Source organism: Rhinatrema bivittatum, chromosome 5 (genome assembly GCF_901001135.1).
Source record: "Rhinatrema bivittatum chromosome 5, aRhiBiv1.1, whole genome shotgun sequence".
Lineage (NCBI taxonomy): Eukaryota > Metazoa > Chordata > Amphibia > Gymnophiona > Rhinatrematidae > Rhinatrema > Rhinatrema bivittatum.
In genome coordinates, this window is record NC_042619.1 from 212,166,112 (window position 1) to 212,185,490 (window position 19,379).

The following is a 19,379-nucleotide window of genomic DNA, read 5'->3' on the forward strand; positions in this document are numbered from 1 at the left end:
GCTGTTGGTAGCTTCGGAACCAACTACATTAAAGACTCATGCATTCCAAACAATCAGTTGTCTTCAGAAGCTGGGATTCATCATCAATTTCGAAAAATCGAAAACTTCAACCTACTCAAGTTCTACAATTCATTGGGGTGCTCATCAACACTGTACATCAGAGGGCGTACCTACCACAGGACAGGATACAAACACTGTCTTCTCTGGCTCAACATCTATTCAATCAATCACATGCTTCGGCATGACAAATTCTTCAACTGTTGGATCATATGGCAGCAGCCATCCATGTAGTCCCATATACAAGACTCCACATGCATCGTCTACAATGGGGACTCAAGAACCAATGGTCACAGTTCTGGCAACCACTATCAACCAGAGTACGCCTCACCAGACAAATGCGAATGGGCATTCAATGGTGGATGATCATCAACCACCTGAACTCAGGAGTACAGTTTCAGCATCCCCTGCATCAAGTCACTCTCACCACAGATGCCTCCAGGAAGGGCTGGGGAGCCCATCTAAACAACTTAAAGGCTCAGGGACGCTGGTCTCTTCGGGAGTCCAATTTTCAAATCAATCTCTTCGAGCCATTTGGAAAGTACTTCAAACCTTCTCGACCAAACTTCAAGGACAACATCTCATGGTGTACACAGACAATCAAGTAGCAATGTTTTATATAAACAAAGAAGGAGGGTCATGTTCCTGGATCCTCTGTCGAGAAAAGCTTTGCATACTGACATGGGCAGTATCCAACCAAGTCTCGATACAAGCCACTTACCTTCCCGGTCTCGACAATGTAACAGTGGATCGCCTCAGCAGAATTTTCCATCCACATGAATGGACCTTGAACTAGGATGAAATATCCAACATATTCCATCAGTGGGGGTTTCCAACCATAGATCTATTTGCCACAGAGAGCAATCGACAAACTCAGGCATTTTGCTCTGTGTACAACAGCAAACTTCGTTACGCTCCAGATGCTTTCCTCATTCCATGGACGGAGGGCCTACTTTACGCTTACCCGCCCATTCCACTAATATCAAAAACAATACAAAAATGCATCAGAAATGCAGCGGTCATGATACTCATAGCCCCATCCTGGCTAAGGCAACCATGGTACCCGTATCTCAAACGACTATCCATTCGCCCACCAATCCTACTGGAAAACCATCCCAACTTCTAACTCAGGAAGGGAGATCCCTTCTTCATCCAATGCATCAATCCCTCTATCTGACAGCATGGAGATTGAAAGGCATGTACTAAATTACCTGGGACTCTCATCTCAACTTGAGGACATTCTCATTGAATCCAGAAAACCATCCACCAGGCGTAACTATGTCGGGAAATGGCGTCGGTACTCAGAATGGTGCAGACCAAAGAACCTAGACCCTTTCTCTACAACGATAACATATCTTCTAGAATACCTCCATACTCTTTTCACAGCAGGTCTCGCATACGCCTCTGTTAGAGTACACATTAATGCAATTGCAGGTTTTCACCGTACTCAGAACAGACTATATATTTCCAACCACCCTTTAATCTCCAGATTCTTGCGTGGCATTCTACATCTGAGACCACCGGTCACAAAGCCGCCGGTACCATGGAATCTCAATATCGTACTGGAACAACTAATGTTACCTCCCTTTGAACCTCTAGATGCCTGTCATATCAAATACCTTACTTGGAAAACAGTTTTCTTAGTGGCGGTAACATCAGCATGGAGAGTAAGTGAATTACAAGCCTTGGTTCACTACTCCCCATATTTAGAATTCTTTCATAACAAGGTCACCCTTTGTCCTCATCCTACCTTCCTCCCGAAGGTGGTATCTGCGTTTCATATCAACCAGTCCATTACTCTTCCCATTTTCAAGCCAAAACCTCATCAGAACGACAGAGATAAGCTTCTCCACACCTTGGACTGTAAAGAGCATTGGCTTATTACAAACAGAAAACTCATTCGGAATCCAGACCATCTCAGCTGTTCCTCTCCTTTAACCCACACCTGTCTCCAAAAGGACTCTGACTAGTTGGTTGTCCCAATGCATTACCTTTTGCTACAATAAGCGTAATCTGCCATTACAAACGACACCAAAAGCACACCAAATAAGAGCAACTGCAACATCAGTCACCCATTACAGAAACATTTCGCTGATAGACATTTGCAAAGTGGCCACTTGGTCTTCTTTACACACTTTCACTGTGCACTATTGCTTACAACAGCAGAGCTCTTCTGATGCAGCCATGGGCTCGGCAATCCTGTCAACCATGACACAAAAATAAGACTGTCTACTGTTCAAAATTTAAGTGGTGTCCTAACCTACAAACACGAAGGAAGGCGATCTATAATAGCCGTCAGGATGAAAGAAAAGAAATAGATGCCTGTAGTCTTAAAACAATCCTTTATTGCAGTGGAGACACAAGGGTAGCCCGACTCTGGCCGAGTTTCGCCGTTTCAAAACGGCTGCCTCAGGGGCTTACAATAATCTTCTTGAATTCATTAGTTATATATCGACTAAGAATATAATGTGATCATATAAAGAGCTGTATGATCTCTTATGTTGCGTCTTGAAGCATTCGCTAGTGGAGTTCTCCTAAGAAGATTATTGTAAGCCCCTGAGGCAGCCGTTTTGAAACGGCGAAACTCGGCCAGAGTCGGGCTACCCTTGTGTCTCCACTGCAATAAAGGATTGTTTTAAGACTACAGGCATCTATTTCTTTTCTTTCATCCTAACCTACAAACAAACATCTAGACACCACCCGGGATCTTGGGACTCCCAGACAGCATGGCTAATTCAGTTTGCTATCGCTGGGAAAAAGCAAGTTTGCTTACCGTAAATGGTGTTTCCATAGATAGCAGGATGAATTAGCCGTGCGATCCCTCCTTCCTCCCTAGACAGTCTACACACACACATTAAATACATTTTATTTTTTCTATATTCTTCTCACTTTGTTACAAGAGACTGAGGTAAATTGGGCAATCGTGCGGGAAACTCACCGCGCAGCTGCACAGAGTTCAAAACTCTGTACTCTAGGAGAAACTCCGCCTACTGATCCGGTCGTGACGGTCCCAGACAGCATGGCTAATTCATCCTGCTATCTATGGAAACACCGTTTACGGTAAGCAAACTTGCTTTTCTGCCCAACGAGACTCAACAAAGAGAAAGTTCGCTTCTGGGTCGCCCTGAGCGGCCTCCCCAAAAGCTTTCTAAGCACCAGGACTCCCAAACCTCCCTTTGCGTTGCGAAGCTGCGGGGCTCTTCCCTTAAGGACGGTGCTACCCTTCCTGACGTGGCTGGTGCTGGGACTCCAGACCCACTCCCGGTTCCTGCTTCTCTTTCGGGGGCAGAACCAGAGGATGACCTGGGGAAAGCGACTCATCTTGAAGACAACGACCTGAAGGTAGCTCGTCTATTCCACAGGGAGGAATTGGACCCTCTTATCCCTTGGGTCCTATTGGCACTTTGGGTGGAGCTCCCACGGGAAGTACTCCCCCAGGATTCTATCGTCCCAGTTCTGACAGGGTTGTGGGGTCCAGCGAAGACCTTTCCTTTTCATCCTATGGTCCAGGAGTTGATGACTCGTGAGTGGAATGTGCCTAAGGCTGGGCTGCGAGTGGGTCAGGCTATGGATAAACTTTATCCTTTGCCCGAAGAGACCCTGGAGATGTTGAAGTTTCCTAAAGTGGATGCTTCAGTGTCGACAGTGACTAAAAGGATTACTATTCCCTTGGCTGGAGCTGCGGCCCTTAAAGACCTCCAAGATAGAAAACTGGAAGTTCTCCTCAAACGGATATTCGAAGTTTCACCACTGGGTACCCGAGCGGCTGTATGCAGTAGCTTCATGCTCCGAGCTAGCCTCTGCTGGGTGCAACATTTGTTAACTTCCAGAGACCTTCCTCCTGAGGATTCGGCGGAAGTGGAGCGCTTGGAAGTGGCGGTTGCATACGGAGATGACGCCCTGAACGATCTTCTGAGAACTTCTTCCCGGACTATGGCGTCCGCAGTATCCTCAAGGCGGCTCCTATAGCTCTGCAACTGGGTGGCAGATGTCTCGTCCAAGGCTCAGTTAAGTGCTCTGCCATTCAACGGGAAGCTTCTCTTTGGTGAAGACTTGGAGCAGATGATTAGGTCCCTGGCGTAGAACAAACTGCACAAACTCCCAGAGGATAGGCCTAAGCCTTCCAGAAGCTTCTCCCCGGCTCGCTCTCGCTTTCGGGGGCAATGGAGATTTCAGCAAAGCAGGGTGTAGTCTGCGGGCCAGAAGCAGCCCGCAGGCAGGCCGCAGGCATGGACTTCTTCCTTTAGAGGTCATCGGCCCTCCCATGATGGAGTTGCTTCTGTGTTGCTTGGATCTAAGTACTCTCAATGAAATGCAGCTGGACCATCCCTCGGTTCTTCATGTAGGGGGGCGGTTGTCCCAATTTTACAAGGAATGGGCCAGAATAACCTTCGATCGGTAGGTTTTAAACATCATAAAGCACAGCTTCGCTTTGGAATTTGCTCGGCCTCTACGACGCCTCTTCATGGTCTTTCCTTGCGGTTCTCGCACCAAGGCGCAGATCGCTCGCCAGACTCTCGACCGGCTGATTTCCCTCAGGGCTTTAGTACTCGTCCTACAAGCCGAGTGGAAAAAAGGGCGATATTCCATCTATTTCATGGTTCCCAAGAAAGAGGGGACCTTCCGGCCGATCCTCGACCTTAGGAGGGTGAACAGAGCGCTCAAAGTCCCGCATTTCCAGATGGAGACTCTGCGCTCAGTCCTCGTGGCAGTCTGCAGTGGCGAATTTCTGGCTTCCCTAGATCTAACAGAAGCATACTTGCACATAGCCATCCGCAAAGATCATCAGAAGTATCTTCACTTTGCTTCGGGATGCACTTCCAGTTCTGTGCCCTGCCTTTTGGTCTGGCTATGGCACCTTGCACTTTTACCAAAGTAATGGTAGTCAAAGTGGTGGCCCTCCAGAGGGAAGGAGTTCTAGTTCACCTGTACCTGGATGACTGGTTCATTTGAGAAAAGTCCAGAGATCTCTGTGAGGAGGTGGTCTTCAAAGTCTTAAGTCTTCTCAAATTTCTCGAATGGGTTGTCAATCAGGGCAAGAGCAACCTTCTGCCTTCTCAGATAAGAGCTCGGTTCGACACCCGTGTGGGGAAGGTGTTCCTCCTGCCGGAGCGGATCGCCAAATTGTCGCAGTCACTCCATCATCTTTTGTCGCTTCCTCTACCCAAGGCCCGGGACTATTTGCAGGTCCATGGCAGCCATCTTGGAGTTGGTTCCCTGGGCCTTTGTGCATATGAGACCATTGCAACAAGTGTTACTGTCCCATTGGGATCCGATGTCGGAGGAGTTTCGGGCCCCCTTACCTCTCACTGATTCCACCAGCTCCAGTCTTGGCTGGTGGCTTGTCCTGGAACACCTGAGCCACAGGGTGGACCTCGAACTTTCACATTGGATAGTGTTGACCATGGATGCCAGCCTCTCAAGTTGGGGAGCAGTCTGTCAGTCCTAGTCAGTTCAGGGCCAATGGTTGAAGGAAGAAGCGAGCTGGTCCATCAATTGCCTAGAAACCAAGGCTATTTGGTTGGTGCTGCGGCACTTCTGCCTCTCCTAAGCAACCAGGCAGTCAGAGTCCTGTCAGACAATGCGACTACAGTGGCTTACATCAACCGTCAGTGCGGCACCAAGAGTCAGATAGTGGTGGCCGAAGAGGAGCTACTCATGACCTGGACGGAGCGACATCTTGCCCTTCTGGCAGCATCTCACATCACCGGAACCGACAACATACAAGTGGATTTCCTAACTCGGCAAAGGATAGATCCCGGAGATTGGGAGCTTTCCGACCAAGCGATGTCTCATCTCGCGCAAGTGGGGCCCTCCTCACCTAGACCTGATGGCTACGCCTCAAAATGCCAAAGCTCCTTGCTTCTTCAGTCGCAGAAGAGAGCACGGCGTGTAGCGAGTCGATGCACTGGTGCTCCCCTGGCCGGCTTCTGTGCTCCTGTATGTCTTCCCTCCTTGGCCTCTAGTCAGCAAGATTCTCAGACAGATAGAGGTACACCCAGGGAAGGTGATTCTAATGGCATTGGAATGGCCTTGGTGTCCGTGGTTCGTGGACTTGGTCAATCTCATGCTGGACGGCCCCCTGAGGCTCAGTCAAATGCCAAATCTGCTTCGTCAAGGGCCTATATTGTTTGACCAGGCAGATTGCATTTGTCTAGCGGCCTGGCTTTTGAAAGGTGGCAATTGAGAAAGAAAGGATATTCGGAGGACATGATTACTACTCTGCTGCAATCTAGGAAGACCTCTACCTCCCTCTCCTATGTCAGGGTTTGGTGAGCCTTTGAGTCATGGTGTCGTGAACAGGGCGTCCTATCCCGTCTTTCTTTGGTGGCGCATATTCTTTCTTACAGAAAGGCTTAGCCAAATGTTCGTCTTTCAATTCCCTCCGGGTTCAAGTGGCTGCCTTGGGTTCTCTCGTAGGTAAGGTTCATGGTAAATCACTTTCCTCACAGCCAGATGTGATACGTTTTCTCAGAGGGGCAAATCATCTAAATTCTCCAGTCCGGTCTGTGTGTCCTTCGCGAAGTCTTAATTTGGTGCTTAGAGTTTTGTGTGAACCGCCCTTTGAACCTATTAAGAGGGCCATGTTAAAAGACCTCACTTTGAAAACAGTGTTTTTGGTAGCAATCTGCTAGGCTTGGAGGATATCTGAGATCCAAGCCCTGTCTTGCAGAGAGCCCTTCTTGCAGATTTCTGACTTGGGAGTTTCTCTCAGAATGGTCCTTTCCTTTTTACCAAAGGTGGTCTCGTCCTTCCATTTAAATCAATCCGTAGAGCTCGTGGCTTTTTCGGGTACCTCTCCTGATGCTCCTCATCCAAGGAGTTAGGGCGTCTGGATGTTAGAAGGACCCTTTTGCGCTATTTGGAAGTCACTAACCCTTTCCAGGTTTCCGATCATTTGTTCGTCTTGTGGAGTGGTGCTAAGAAAGGACATAAAACATCTAAAGCGACCCTAGCTAGATGGTTGCAGGAAGCTATTTCATCCGCTTACATTTGTCGTGGTCGACTCATTCCCAAAGGATTGAAGGCCCACTCGATTCGCTCTCAGGCGGCTTCGTGGGCTGAATGCCAGTTGGTATCGCTGCAAGAAATTTGTAGAGCGGCACCCTGGAAGACGATACATACATTTGCTTGACACTACCGCTTGGATGTCCAGGCTTTGAATGCTGGCAACTTTGGAAGTTGTGTCATTCAAGCGGGACTCTCAAGGTCCAACCTTACATAGGGACGCTTTGATACATCCCACAGTCTGGACTGATCCGGGTATATACAGGGAAAGGAAAATTGGTTCTTATCTGATAATTTTCGTTCCTGTAGTAACACGGATCAGTCCAGACACCCACCCTTTGTTGGGGGGGTTTTCTTCCTTGAGAGTCCACTATGATAGTAATTGTTTATGCAGAAAGCTATGGAAGATGCCTACAGGTTTCTTCTTATTCACTGTTTGGCAAGATTTTTTCTGCGTTTTTGTTCAAAGTTCTCTGTTTTGTCCATGTTTGATCCATTCTTGTTCTAATTCTGCTTGGATATTCATTATATTGAAGAGATGCAGGTGGCACTCCAGGTTAAGAGGGGGTGCTCTTCAAGTTTTCTCTGTCTCCATCTGCTGGAAGGGAGGCATAACACACAGTCTGAACTGATCCGTGGTACTACAGGAACTAAAATTTTCTGGTAAGAACCAATTTTCCTTTTTTTACTCATCAAACACACATTTTAACTTTCGGATGCTAATATTTGTTTTTAAAACTTTACATGGCCTTGCCCCCAGTTGGTTTAACTCGATTTTAAAACTTTACCTTCCAACTCGGACATTAGATTTGCTAACCAAAGCTTGTTAGATGTTCCCTCATTCAAATTTATATGTCTTGGTGAATCAAGAGAGAGATTTTTTATGTAGCAAGTCTTGAATTATAGAACTTGCATTCTGCAAATTTGATGAATGAACCCTCTCTCAGTGTTTCGAAAGTATTTAAAAACTCACCCATTTACTTTAGCTTTTGTGATTTTATATAATTTTTAACTGTTTTAGTATTTTGACAGGTTTGTTTAACTTTTGTTTTATCTCAGTCATGTAATCTCTGCCTCAGAGTTGTGTGATGCATTGGCATTGTCAAGTTATTGTTTTATTCATGAATTTTTATGTTTCATCTGCTAATATGTAGATTTATGTTATTTTGTTTTTTAATTTTAAGATTATGAATGTTTTGTTACCTGCTCAGATATTTTTTTGATGGTGTGGACTATAAACGATATTGATAAAATAAATAAATAAATAAGCATATCATTTGATTACTGCATCAGGAGTTAAACTATTTTAATCCATGCATTAAGAAACTGTGTGCTGGATTTAAGTGCATGTTTGTTTGTTTTTTTTTTTTTGCAAAATCATTTTTTATTGTGAAGACATACAATATCCCAGTTACAGAAAAAAGATAGCAGTGAACAACAATATCAATACGGTAACCAGTTTAACAAAAAGGTTATGGAAGCCTTCTTTTCTTTATTTGTTTATGCAGCATCCCCCACCCCTGGATAGTACTGAGAATCCCAATCCAATCAGACCAACAAATTCCCAAACGCTCCAAGCGCATCACTCGATACCCATTCAACCACCATTCGCACCACCCCCAATCAAAACCACTCCCCTCTGAGTCAACATAGTTTGAGAGAATGTGATGGGCTTCTAAAAACAAAAAATCTGCCTCTTATTACAATACCATAGACTCTAGATGATCTCTAGCTTTCCCTTCACTTCTTTTAAACTAAGCCTCTTCTATTACTGTTTTTTGCCACTTGTTATCCTATACCTGGCCCCATGGGAATATACTGCTGTTCCTTAATGGTGGTGGGGATGGGACAGAATCCAGCGCTGCTCCTCAAGGATCTTGACAAAGGGTTCATCTCAGGGGAATATCAAGATTTGACATTGGGTTTCCTTCTTTCATCTTCCATGGTCTTTATACTATTTATTAATGTTAACTTTTAATGCTACAATTTTATTTTTTTTTATCATTAACCTTTTATTGAAGTTAGAATACAATGCTGCATCAACACAGAATCTCAATTAAGACACTAGTATATAAGCTCGTGTACATGAAAAAGCAAAATAAAGGTTTGGTTAAGAATCATCTTACCTTTCAGCGACTTACATTTGCAACAGTTCTCCATTTCACTAAGCAGCAGCACTGCTCAGTGAAAGCCAGCTAGAAATGTCCAGTACTTTATAGCAAGCAGGTACATGACATATCAACAAAGCATCACAACAGAAGGATTATTATATCATCAATACCATGACATCACAAGAATTTTCAAGCTAGATACTGCCCTCTAAATCAGTTAAAAGCAGTAGGGCCTAATATTCAGCGCTGGCCGGTTAAGTAACTTCGCCGGATATAACTAATCCGGCTAAGTTACGATGTACATTCATCAGCACAGCAAAGCCGCTGAATATATGCATATATATACGCATTTAGCAGGTATGTCCACTCGGCTAAGCTTAGAACTGTTCTATGGGGCATCTAAACTTAGATGTAAACTTATGCGGCTAACTCCAATTATCAGTAGTTAGCTATATAAATTATATGGCTAACTTAACTCGTTTCTCCCCCGATCAGCCCAACACTCGTCTACCTTTTGTACGTGTAACTTTTAGCCATACAAGGGATTTACACGGCTAAGTGACAGCCGTAGATCCTAGGCGCATATTCAGTGGCCGCTACTTGGCTGCATAAGTCACACATATCTGGCTAAATAGCACTGAACACGCCTTAAATATTGGGCCCAGTAATGTCCAAGTCTGTTGACTTGAAAAGTAAAATAAAAGATCTGCACTGCAACAACATTTGTTAAAAGAAAAGCAAAGTAGATTGGTGGTGATGATACTTTGATTCACAATTAGAAAAGGGATAAACACAAATTGTTCCATTATTAAAAAAAATAAATCATAGACTCGCTGACAGGGAAGCTTCTCTCTGATCCAGGATTCAATATGCAAGACTGAAAAAGAAGAATATTTTGTTTGATTTTTCAAAAAACCCAAGTCCATACAGTTCTAGTTGGTTTTAAATATATCAAAACATACTAAGTGAACAAAAGAGTAAGGGGAGCACTAAACAGTACTACCTGGTACCTCATATAATATGGAAATGTAAAGGAATTATTTTTTTTCTGCTCCTCTGTTTAAAATTTCCATAGGTGCTTTCTTTTGATGCATATTTTACAGAGGAAATCATTTCAAGCAGTCAAGAAGCCTATAGAGTAAGACTTTGTAAAATCTACTTCTACCTTGAGGATGATACAATTCAAGTGGTGGAACCGGAAGTCAAAAACAGTGGAATTCCACAAGGTACATACTATTCTTAAACAAGCAGTATGGGCTGGAGGAATGACTCGGGCAGTAGTGCTATACATTGCAGTGCAGCAGATGTGTTTGAGTCTTCTGGCCCCTGGGATTGACATGGTTCAGGTACATGAGCCTGGGAAGAGAAAGAGAGAGTGACTATTGCTATTGTGACAGGCCTTTGTCAGTCACAAAGGGTTCTGAGTGTTTCATTTTAAAGGAGATATCTCTCTGCCTCTAGGCACTAGCGAAGGTTCTCTGTGCTGTACTGTTATGCCATTTGGGATGGGGGTGGGTGGGATAAATGAGGAGGAAAATCCCAAGCACTATATAAAATTAAGTCCATGGGTAGAAAAATCAATAATAAACATTTTGCTGATTTTTATTTTGTTCCTGAAGTTAAATGGATGCCAGTTACATAGGTAGTGGAAGGCATGGAGCCAGAAATTGTCTGTTCCCTGTATGTACCCAGATCAGCCCAGACTCCTGGGTTTTGCCTCCCCCTCCAGCAGAAGGAGACAGAGAAAGTTTTACTGCCACTGCTACTTAAGCCGAGGTGCCACCTACAGTCCCTCAGTGTTTCTCTGTCTCCAGCAGCTGGTGGAGGTGCAAAGCCTGCAGTCTGGGAAAAAGAAAAAAAGTTATGAAGATTTAGACTTCGGGTTCGGCCTCCCAGAGGGTTGTTAGGTCCCAGGGCGGCCATCCTTTCTGGTTTAAGAGGAGGATGAGCAGGAGGTCGGGGAACCTTTTTTAAGCTCGCTTCTTGTGCACCGGGCAGAGCTGATACCCGGAGGATCCGGGCCACTTGCCCTGAGGGACCAGCAGAGCCTCCAGCCTTTCTCAGGGAAGTACTTTGTGCCATAGTTTGCTGTGTAAATTTTGTTTTTTAAAAAAAAATAAATTTCAGAAAAGCAGCCAGGAGTGGATGTGAGGCAGCACAACTCCCGTCTCGGACTTGCTGTCTCTCCTGTCGGCTCCTGTGCCTTCCTTTTCCAGGTGCTTCTTGTCCCTGCCTACCCGGTGCGGTCTCCTCTTCTTCCCCATCTGACCCTGTTTTTAATGCCGAGTGGGGCAGCCTGTTCTTGCGGGGACGTGCGCGTCTGTCCTGGGGTGGATTGTGGGAAAATAGTGGCCTAATGGATTTTTCTCCATACTGGCCCATGGGTACCCAATTACACATACAATATAATTTACATATATATGCACACACCTCTTAAAACATAAAAAAAAGCTTCCCAGCACGCACATGTTATAAAATCCGTGTGCCATGCCCACATTTCTCATTTCTAAAATATTTCAGTAAGTACTTTCATTCAACAAGAAACCTATTAGTAGAGATGTGAATCGTGTGCCAGATCATCTTAACGATCAGATTCGGCTGGGTGGGGGGGGGGGGGGGGGAAATCTGATCGTTAAGATATGTGAATTGGAATCGTTTCCGATTCCAATTCACATCACTAATTTTTTTTTTAGGGAGGCCCGCGCCGCTAAAAAAAACCCCCACCCGACCCTTTAAATCGACCCCCCCCCCTCCCGACCCCTCCAGAACCTTTTAAAATTACCTGGTGGTCCAGGGGGGCCTTGGGGAGAGATCCAGGGGGGACTCGGGGAGAGGAGAGATCCAGGGGGGCCTCGGGGAGAGATTTCCCGTTCCCAGGCATCAGCTGTTCTAAAAAAAATGGCACTGATGCCCCATTGCCCTTACCATGTGACAGGGTATCCGTGCCATTGGCCATTTTTTCAACAGGCGAGAACCGTCTCGAGAAGAATGAGCAGGGATGGAGCACATTGGATTCGCTGTACTGGCTCAAAACCACTCTCACGCCGACGTCTGATGCGTCGACCTCGACGATGAATGGGCGATGCAGATCTGGATGGCAAAGGCACAGCTTTCTTTGAAAAGCCTCTTTAAGTGTCAGGAAGGTTGATATGGCTTCAGGAGACCAGTTGGTAGCATAGCATATCATAGCAGTGAGAGGAACTGTCAATGATGAGTAGTTTTTGATAAAGGAATGATAGTAGTTCATGAAGCCCAAGAAGCGGCACAATGCCTTCAGGCCTATAGGTTGAGGCCAATCTCGGATGCTTTCTAATTTCTTGGAGTCCATCTGAAACCCATTTTTAGAAACGATGTAGCCCAAGAAGGGTACAGACTCTTTGTGGAACTCACACTTCTCTAGTTTTGAGTATAGGTGGTACTCTCGCAGGTGTCTTAACACCTTCTTGACGTCCTCTTGATGTGTTTGTAGATCTTGGGAGAAGATCAGAATATCATCAAGGTACACCACTACACATTGATATAGTAAGTCCCGTAAGATGTCATTCATCATATTTTGAAAAACTGCAGGTGCGTTACTTAATCCGAAGGGCATGACGAGATATTCGAAATGTCCATCGCAGGTGTTAAAGGCTGTTTTCCATTCGTCACCTTCACGAATGCGCACCAAATTGTAAGCTCCTTTGAGATCCAGTTTAGAAAATATCTTGGCTCCCTGGATTCTGTCAAATAATTCGGAAATTAAGGGCAGGGGATACCAGTCCTTGATAGCAATTTCATTCAGACCTCTATAGTCGATGCAAGGACGTAAAATTCCATCTTTTTTTCCCCACAAAAAAGAATCCTGCTCCAGCCGGGGATTTGGAGGGTCTGATAAATCCCTTTTGAAGATTTTCTTGTATATAGGCAGACATAGCCTTAGTCTCTGTTGCAGAAAGAGGGTAAACTCTTCCTTTTGGAGGCTCTGAATTGGGTTTCAGGTTTATAGCACAGTCAAAAACTCTGTGAGGTGGAAGTACATCAGCTGCTTGTTTAGAGAAAACATCCTGGAAGGCGGCGTATTGTGGAGATAGGCCTGGTAACGATGGCGTAGTGGGCATGCATACAATTGGTGAAACTTCTGCGAGGCACCGGTCATGACAACCAGGACCCCATCGAAATAATTCCAGCGTTGTCCAGTTTAACTGTGGCATATGATCTTGTAGCCAGGGCAGCCCGAGTACCACAGGATGCATGGCCTTTTCCAATACGAGGAAGGAGATGGTTTCAGAGTGCAAAGCTGCGGTATGCAGGCCGATGGCCTGGGAATCAGTGAAACTTCTCCAGGAAGTGGCTCTCCATGGATTGAAGATAATAGCAATGGCGTAGCTGTTTGTTTGGTAGGAATCCGTAGATGTTCCACTAAGCATTTTAAGATGAAATTTCCTCCAGTCCTGGAGTCTATGAGGACGAGGGTCTGAAACTCAAGGCTTCCATGAATAAGTGAGACTGGTAAGGATAATGGAGGAGATGGAGCGGTGAGGCCTAGGAGGAGTCCTCCGGATCCTAAGCCTGTAAGTTTCCTGGACAGATGGGACAAGTTTGGACAGTGTGGCCCGATTGGCCACAGTACATGCATAACCCCATGCGTTTGCGGAATCGTCTTTCTTTAGAAGTTAAATGACTTTGTCCTAGTTGCATAGGCTCATCTTCTTCTATGGAGGCAGATGGTAGACTTGAGGCAATTGGCACAGGCTTAGGACGGTTAGCTCCCGGGACCGGCTTCCAAGGACTCTAAGCCTCTTGAGTCCGGTCACGAATGCGGTGGTCAATTCTCCCAGCCAGTTTCATCAGAGACTCAGGCAAATCGCGAGCCACCAGTTCATCCTTTAAGCGAGAATTGAGACCCTCCATAAAAATGGCACGTAAACATCCTGTGTCCCAGTGTAGTTCGGATGCTAAAGTCTTGAATTCAGTCGCATAGTCTGTCAGCGGCTTATTACCTTGCTGGAGGTTATGCAGAACGGATCCAGCGATGGTGTGGTGAGCTGTGTCATCGAAGACAGACTTGAAAAGCTTCAGAAATACTGATAGGTCATTCAAGATAGGATCTTCACGTTCCCATAATGGTGACACCCAAGCCAAGATTTGAAGAGCGAAGCAAAAGAGTCAGTACTGTAGCTGGTCTGTCCAGTAGTAATCCGCAATGCGGAGTGGTCCAGTGAATACCTTCTCTAGGCTTGGCTTGTGCTGGCAATCCCGGTAGTGGTCCGCAGTGTGGGGTAGGCCGGAAGCCGCTGGTATAGTTGCACAAGACAAGAGGGATCCGGTAGTGGCCCGCAAGTGGGGTAACCCGAAAATCCATGCCATGAAGGTAGTGTACTCACACTGGTACTGTAGAAGTAGATGGAGAACAGCACCGAGGATGACTTGAACAGGAGCAGCCAGAGGCGTCTGAGAACGATGCAGGAACTCACTGAAACAGAGAGAGACAGAGAATGGCTCTCCGAGGAGCGGATAGCCCTGAGTGCGGCAGGGCCCCCAAGGAGCGGGTAACTAGGTCACCCAGAAGTCAGTGAGGCGAAGTCCCAGAGGGGCGGAACCATCAGGACGAGATTCCTTGCTAACTCATAGCTCAGATGGTCAGCTGGGTTTAAGTATCGTGAGTGTCTGACATCATGCGGTGGGGACGCCCCTGAGGTTCCCGCCATGATGTAGTTAAGGGGGCAGGGGCAGGCGCGCGCGCGCGTGCCTTAGGTAACCCCGGATGCAAGATGGCTGCCGGGAGCACCCATGTCGTCCCAGGCACGCCATGAGGGTCGGCATGTGGAAGCGGAGGCCGCCATTCTGCCCAGACTCGGAGCTGCATAGAGAAGGGAGGTGAGCAGCAAAGGTTGCAGCCGCCTGCGACCGATGGGCGCAACATTTAGATGTAAAACGCACTTTGATGCGGTATCTTGAGGTCACCAATAGTTTCTGCAAGTCCGATCATCTTTTTGTTCTGTGGAGTTGGTACCAAGAAGGGGCATAAGGCAACAAAAGCTATCATTGCGAGAAGGTTGAAAGAGGCTATTAGTTCAGCATATATCTGTCAGGGTTGCCCAGTTCCAGAGGGACTTTGGGCACATTGTACTCGATCTCAGTTGGCCTCCTGGGCCAAGTGTCAATTGGTTTCTCCGCAAGAGATCTGTAGAGCAGCTATTTGGAAGTCGTTGCACAATTTTGTGAGGCATTATCGCTTCAATGTCCAGGATCCAGAGACCAGGGGATTTGGTGAAAGTGTAATTCAAGCTGGACTCTCTCAGCCCCACCCTATTTAGGGAAGCTTTGGTACATCCCAGGAGTCTGGACTGATCCGGGTACGTACAGGGAAAGGAAAATTGGTTCTTACCTGCTAATTTTCGTTCCTGTAGTACCACAGATCAGTCCAGAATCCCACCCTCTGGAGGATATATGTGTTTTGGAGAGTCTGCTCAATTTGTCTTTCTTTTTTCTTTGCTTACTCTGAAGAATGGTGGAGGTTTTGTTAGTCCTGCACAGGGTTTTGTGTGGGCTCAATTCGTGTTTTGTTGTTCTCCTCTTCCCACTGCTTGTTTGGGGGAGTATAGATGGTTTTGTTTGCAAAATTTCTGGCTTGGGTACAGATCAATACTGAGGGACTGCAGGTGGCAACTTGGCTTAAGTGGCAGTGTCAGTACAACTTTCTCTGTTTCCAACAGTTTGAGAGGCAAAACCCAGGAGTCTGGACTGATCTGTGGTACTAAATGAATGAAAATTAGCAGGTAAGAACCAATTTTCCTTTCATATCCCAGGTGAGTAAGGTATTTACTATTTATGTACCCAAGTGTATTTTGTGTCTCTGTTACAGACTTATGTTGTTAAAATACTCAGGTTTGGTAGTATTGGTATTCTGTTTGGCAAATGCATTGACTTTGCCCATATTTTTCTGTAGAGATTAGTTTGTTCTTTTTTTTTTTTTTTTTTCAAAATTTCTGCAACTATCTGGAGGATCCTGTGAAAGAGATATTTCTGAGAGCCCATCTCTCTGCTGATAGAGCCCATCTATTTAGTTCAACTCTCAACAGGTTTAATTAAGCGTTCCATCCTTTGCAAATAAGAGTTGCATAACTGGCTTCCACTTTATAAAAAAAAGTCTATATTTTAGGAACCATAATCCGACGTCATCGGATCCCTCTCCCGCCTCCTAACGATGAAGAGTTCTACACCATGGAGCACTTCAACATCAACAAAGAAATCGTCTTCTATGCCAAGCCTTACATGATCATAGACTGCGATCAGTTCACCAGGAACTTTTTACGTAAACTTGGAGTAAGGATAAACCTTGCGGGTTCCATTCCAGTAGACCCTTACACCACATCGCGGAATAAGGTGAGTGACAGTGCCTCTCCTCTGTCTCCAGAGTGTAGAACTGCAGTGCATCCATGAAAAGCAGATCGTCTTCAGTTCAATACGTAAAGGGCTTACACTCTCAGTGAAAGGAAAGGAACTTACACAAGAGATATGAGGATGCTGGTAGTGGCAGAAATAGTTTGGTGGTGAGATTCTTGGAAAGAGAGGGGAGGGGCAGGCATGACTTAATAGCACAAGAAGCTGCTTATCAGAATGAGTTGCAAAGGGTGGCAAAGAAATTCCTGGCAGGTCTTAAAATCTGCCAGTCCTCCTCCTTTGGTGGCCACTGACACTTCCCTAGAATACAGGACATCCCCCATGGAAAAGCCATATTAAACATTACCATGTTTTAACAGGCCAATCTTCCTCCACCTCCTCTCCTTCCGGGCAATCAGATCAGTAACTCTGGCTGCTCCTCCTCCTCCCATATGTTCTGATCAAAAGGAGGTGCATACCATGGGAAATAGCAGCCGAGGGGAAAGGAAGCATATGCTCACCATGACCCTGCCTGTACCAGGCCCAATGTTATGGTGGACAGGCATTAGGAATATTGCCCCTCCAGTTTAAGAATATAAGATGTCCTTGCTGGCTCAGACCAAAGGTCCATTTAGCCCAGCATCCTGTCTCTGACAGTGGCCACTAGGAAGTATTCTACAGATCTCAAAGAGAGGCTCCATTCCTTCTTGCTCACTCCCAGGGACAAGTGGTAGCTTTCTCTGCATCCACCTGGCTAATAATTGTTTATGGACATTTCCTTCAGAAACTTATTCAAACATCTATTCAACTTTGCTATGCCAGATGCCTTGACCAATGACCATATCCTTGGCCTCAAATTCCACAGCTTTATTATATGCTGAGTGAAAAAATCCAATTTGTTTTTAAATCTGCTACATGTTATTCGTGTAGTGTCCCCTAGTCTTAGTGCTATTGGAAAGGGTAATTAACCACTCCCTATTTACCTGTTCCACCCCACTCATGATTTTATAAATCTTAATCATATCCTCTCTGTCATCTCTTCTCCAAGCTGAAGAACCCTAACCCACTTAACCTTTCTGAATAAAGGAGCTGTTCTATCTCCCTTTTCAGTTTGTTAACCTTCTCTCTGCCTTTATAGTTTCTTTATCTTTCATGAGACAGGGTGACCAGAACTGCTCATAGTACTTAAGGTGTGGTCGCACTATCAATCGAATCAGAGGTATTATGATATTTTCCATTTTATTCTTCATTCCCTTCTAAATGACCATAACTGCATACAGTCTCTTTGTTGTGTACCCCCAGCTTGGCAGAACTGCACCCCTGATAATTTGTTTTGGTCATCCTCTGGGGCCTGTGAATTTTCAAATGCTAAAATGAGGGCCAATTTGCTTAAAAGTTTGGGAAGCTTTGCTGTAGCAGCTCACCTCCCTCTTTTTCTGTGGTACCTACTGTATGGTGGGGCCATTTCCTGTGTGACCGGAAGCATGTGCCAGCAGGGCAAAGATTCAGAGGCAGGCTGCCATTCGAGTCCTTGCAGGAGGCCATATGTTCAGAAGGCAGCTTAATTGTTGGTAGGGTATAGTTGCCCAAGCTGCTGCCTCCGGGAGAATCAGACTGGGTTGGATCCATGAGGTAAGTGAAAAAAAAGGAGAGTGAGAGAGGGAAAGAGGATCAGGTATCAAGCTGGAGAGAGGGAGGACTGGTCTAGGGTTGAGTTTGGAGGAGAGAAGGGGAGAAGAACTGGGGATCAAGCTGAGAGAAAGAACGGATCTGGAGACTGAAGTGGAGGTGAGAAGGAGACGGGGAAAAAGGATTTTTACTGAACTGAACCCTCTCCTGTAAAGTGCATACCTATCCCCCCCTCCACACCACCACTTAATGTATCTGCTGCAACAGGCTCTGATACATATTACTGTGCCCAAAAAGTTGAGAGGAATCTGAAAGAGAGAAGAGGGTGATGGAGAAAAACCTGGATGGGAGTCTGAGGAGGGAAGAGGGAGACAGGAGCTGGGGGAAATGGGGGTGGAGATAGATGAAGAAGAACCTAAGGGAAAGGAGAAAAAGACAGAAAGAGAAATCTAAAGGCAGGAGGAAATGCAGAGAACCCTGGTGTGGGAAGGGAGTAGATAAAGAGAACCTTATGGGTGCATAAGAAGATGATGGAGTTTGACACTGCATGGGAGAGGGTAGGAGATGGAGATGGAGGGAAGGGAAGGGAACTTAAGAGAGAACATAAGAACATACCATACTGGATCAGACCAAGGGTCCATCAAGCCCAGCATCCTGTTTCCAACAGTGGCCAATCCAGGCCATAAGAACCTGGCAAGTACCCAAAAACTAAGTCTATTCCATGTTACCGTTGCTAGTAATAGCAGTGGTTATTTTCTAAGTCAACTTAATTAATAGCAGGTAATGGACTTTTCCCTGTACGTACCAGGATCAGTCCAGACGGTGGGTTATGTCCCTCGTCCAGCAGATGGAGTCAGAACAGAAAACTTCTGTGGGAGGTCCTATATTACCTCACCTCCCTTGCCTCTATCGTCAGTATCTTTCTGACTCCAGCAGATGTGAGCAGGGGAATCAGTGTTCCCCACCACCATAGCTTAGATTTCTAGGCTTTTCCTGTTCGTCTTGAGGGATCAAGTAATAAAAAAAAAAAAAAAAAGAGGATTAGGTTAAAGGGGGTTTATCTCCTAGGTGATTAGTTAGGAGGTCTATTTTTGCCTGGAGGGCCTGATTGTTCTCCCTCCACCGGGGCTTGCTGACAGGCCTGTTTCTTCCTCCTCTCCCCCCCCCCCCCCCCCCTTTCTGCTCTATTCAGCTTGCGGGTAAGTGTGCTGA

At 45.8% G+C, this 19,379-nt stretch overlaps 1 protein-coding gene across 1 annotated transcript in view; it reads left to right on the top strand.

Annotated features, from left to right (window-relative positions):
- EFHC2 (EF-hand domain containing 2) overlaps positions 1–19,379 on the top strand; it is a 161,244-nt gene that overhangs the window by 24,792 nt on the left and 117,073 nt on the right. Inside the window, exons 3-4 of the mRNA XM_029603120.1 lie at positions 10,252–10,402; positions 16,318–16,541. Of these exons, the coding sequence (XP_029458980.1) occupies positions 10,252–10,402; positions 16,318–16,541 (375 nt within the window). The remainder of the gene's footprint in view (positions 1–10,251; positions 10,403–16,317; positions 16,542–19,379) is intronic.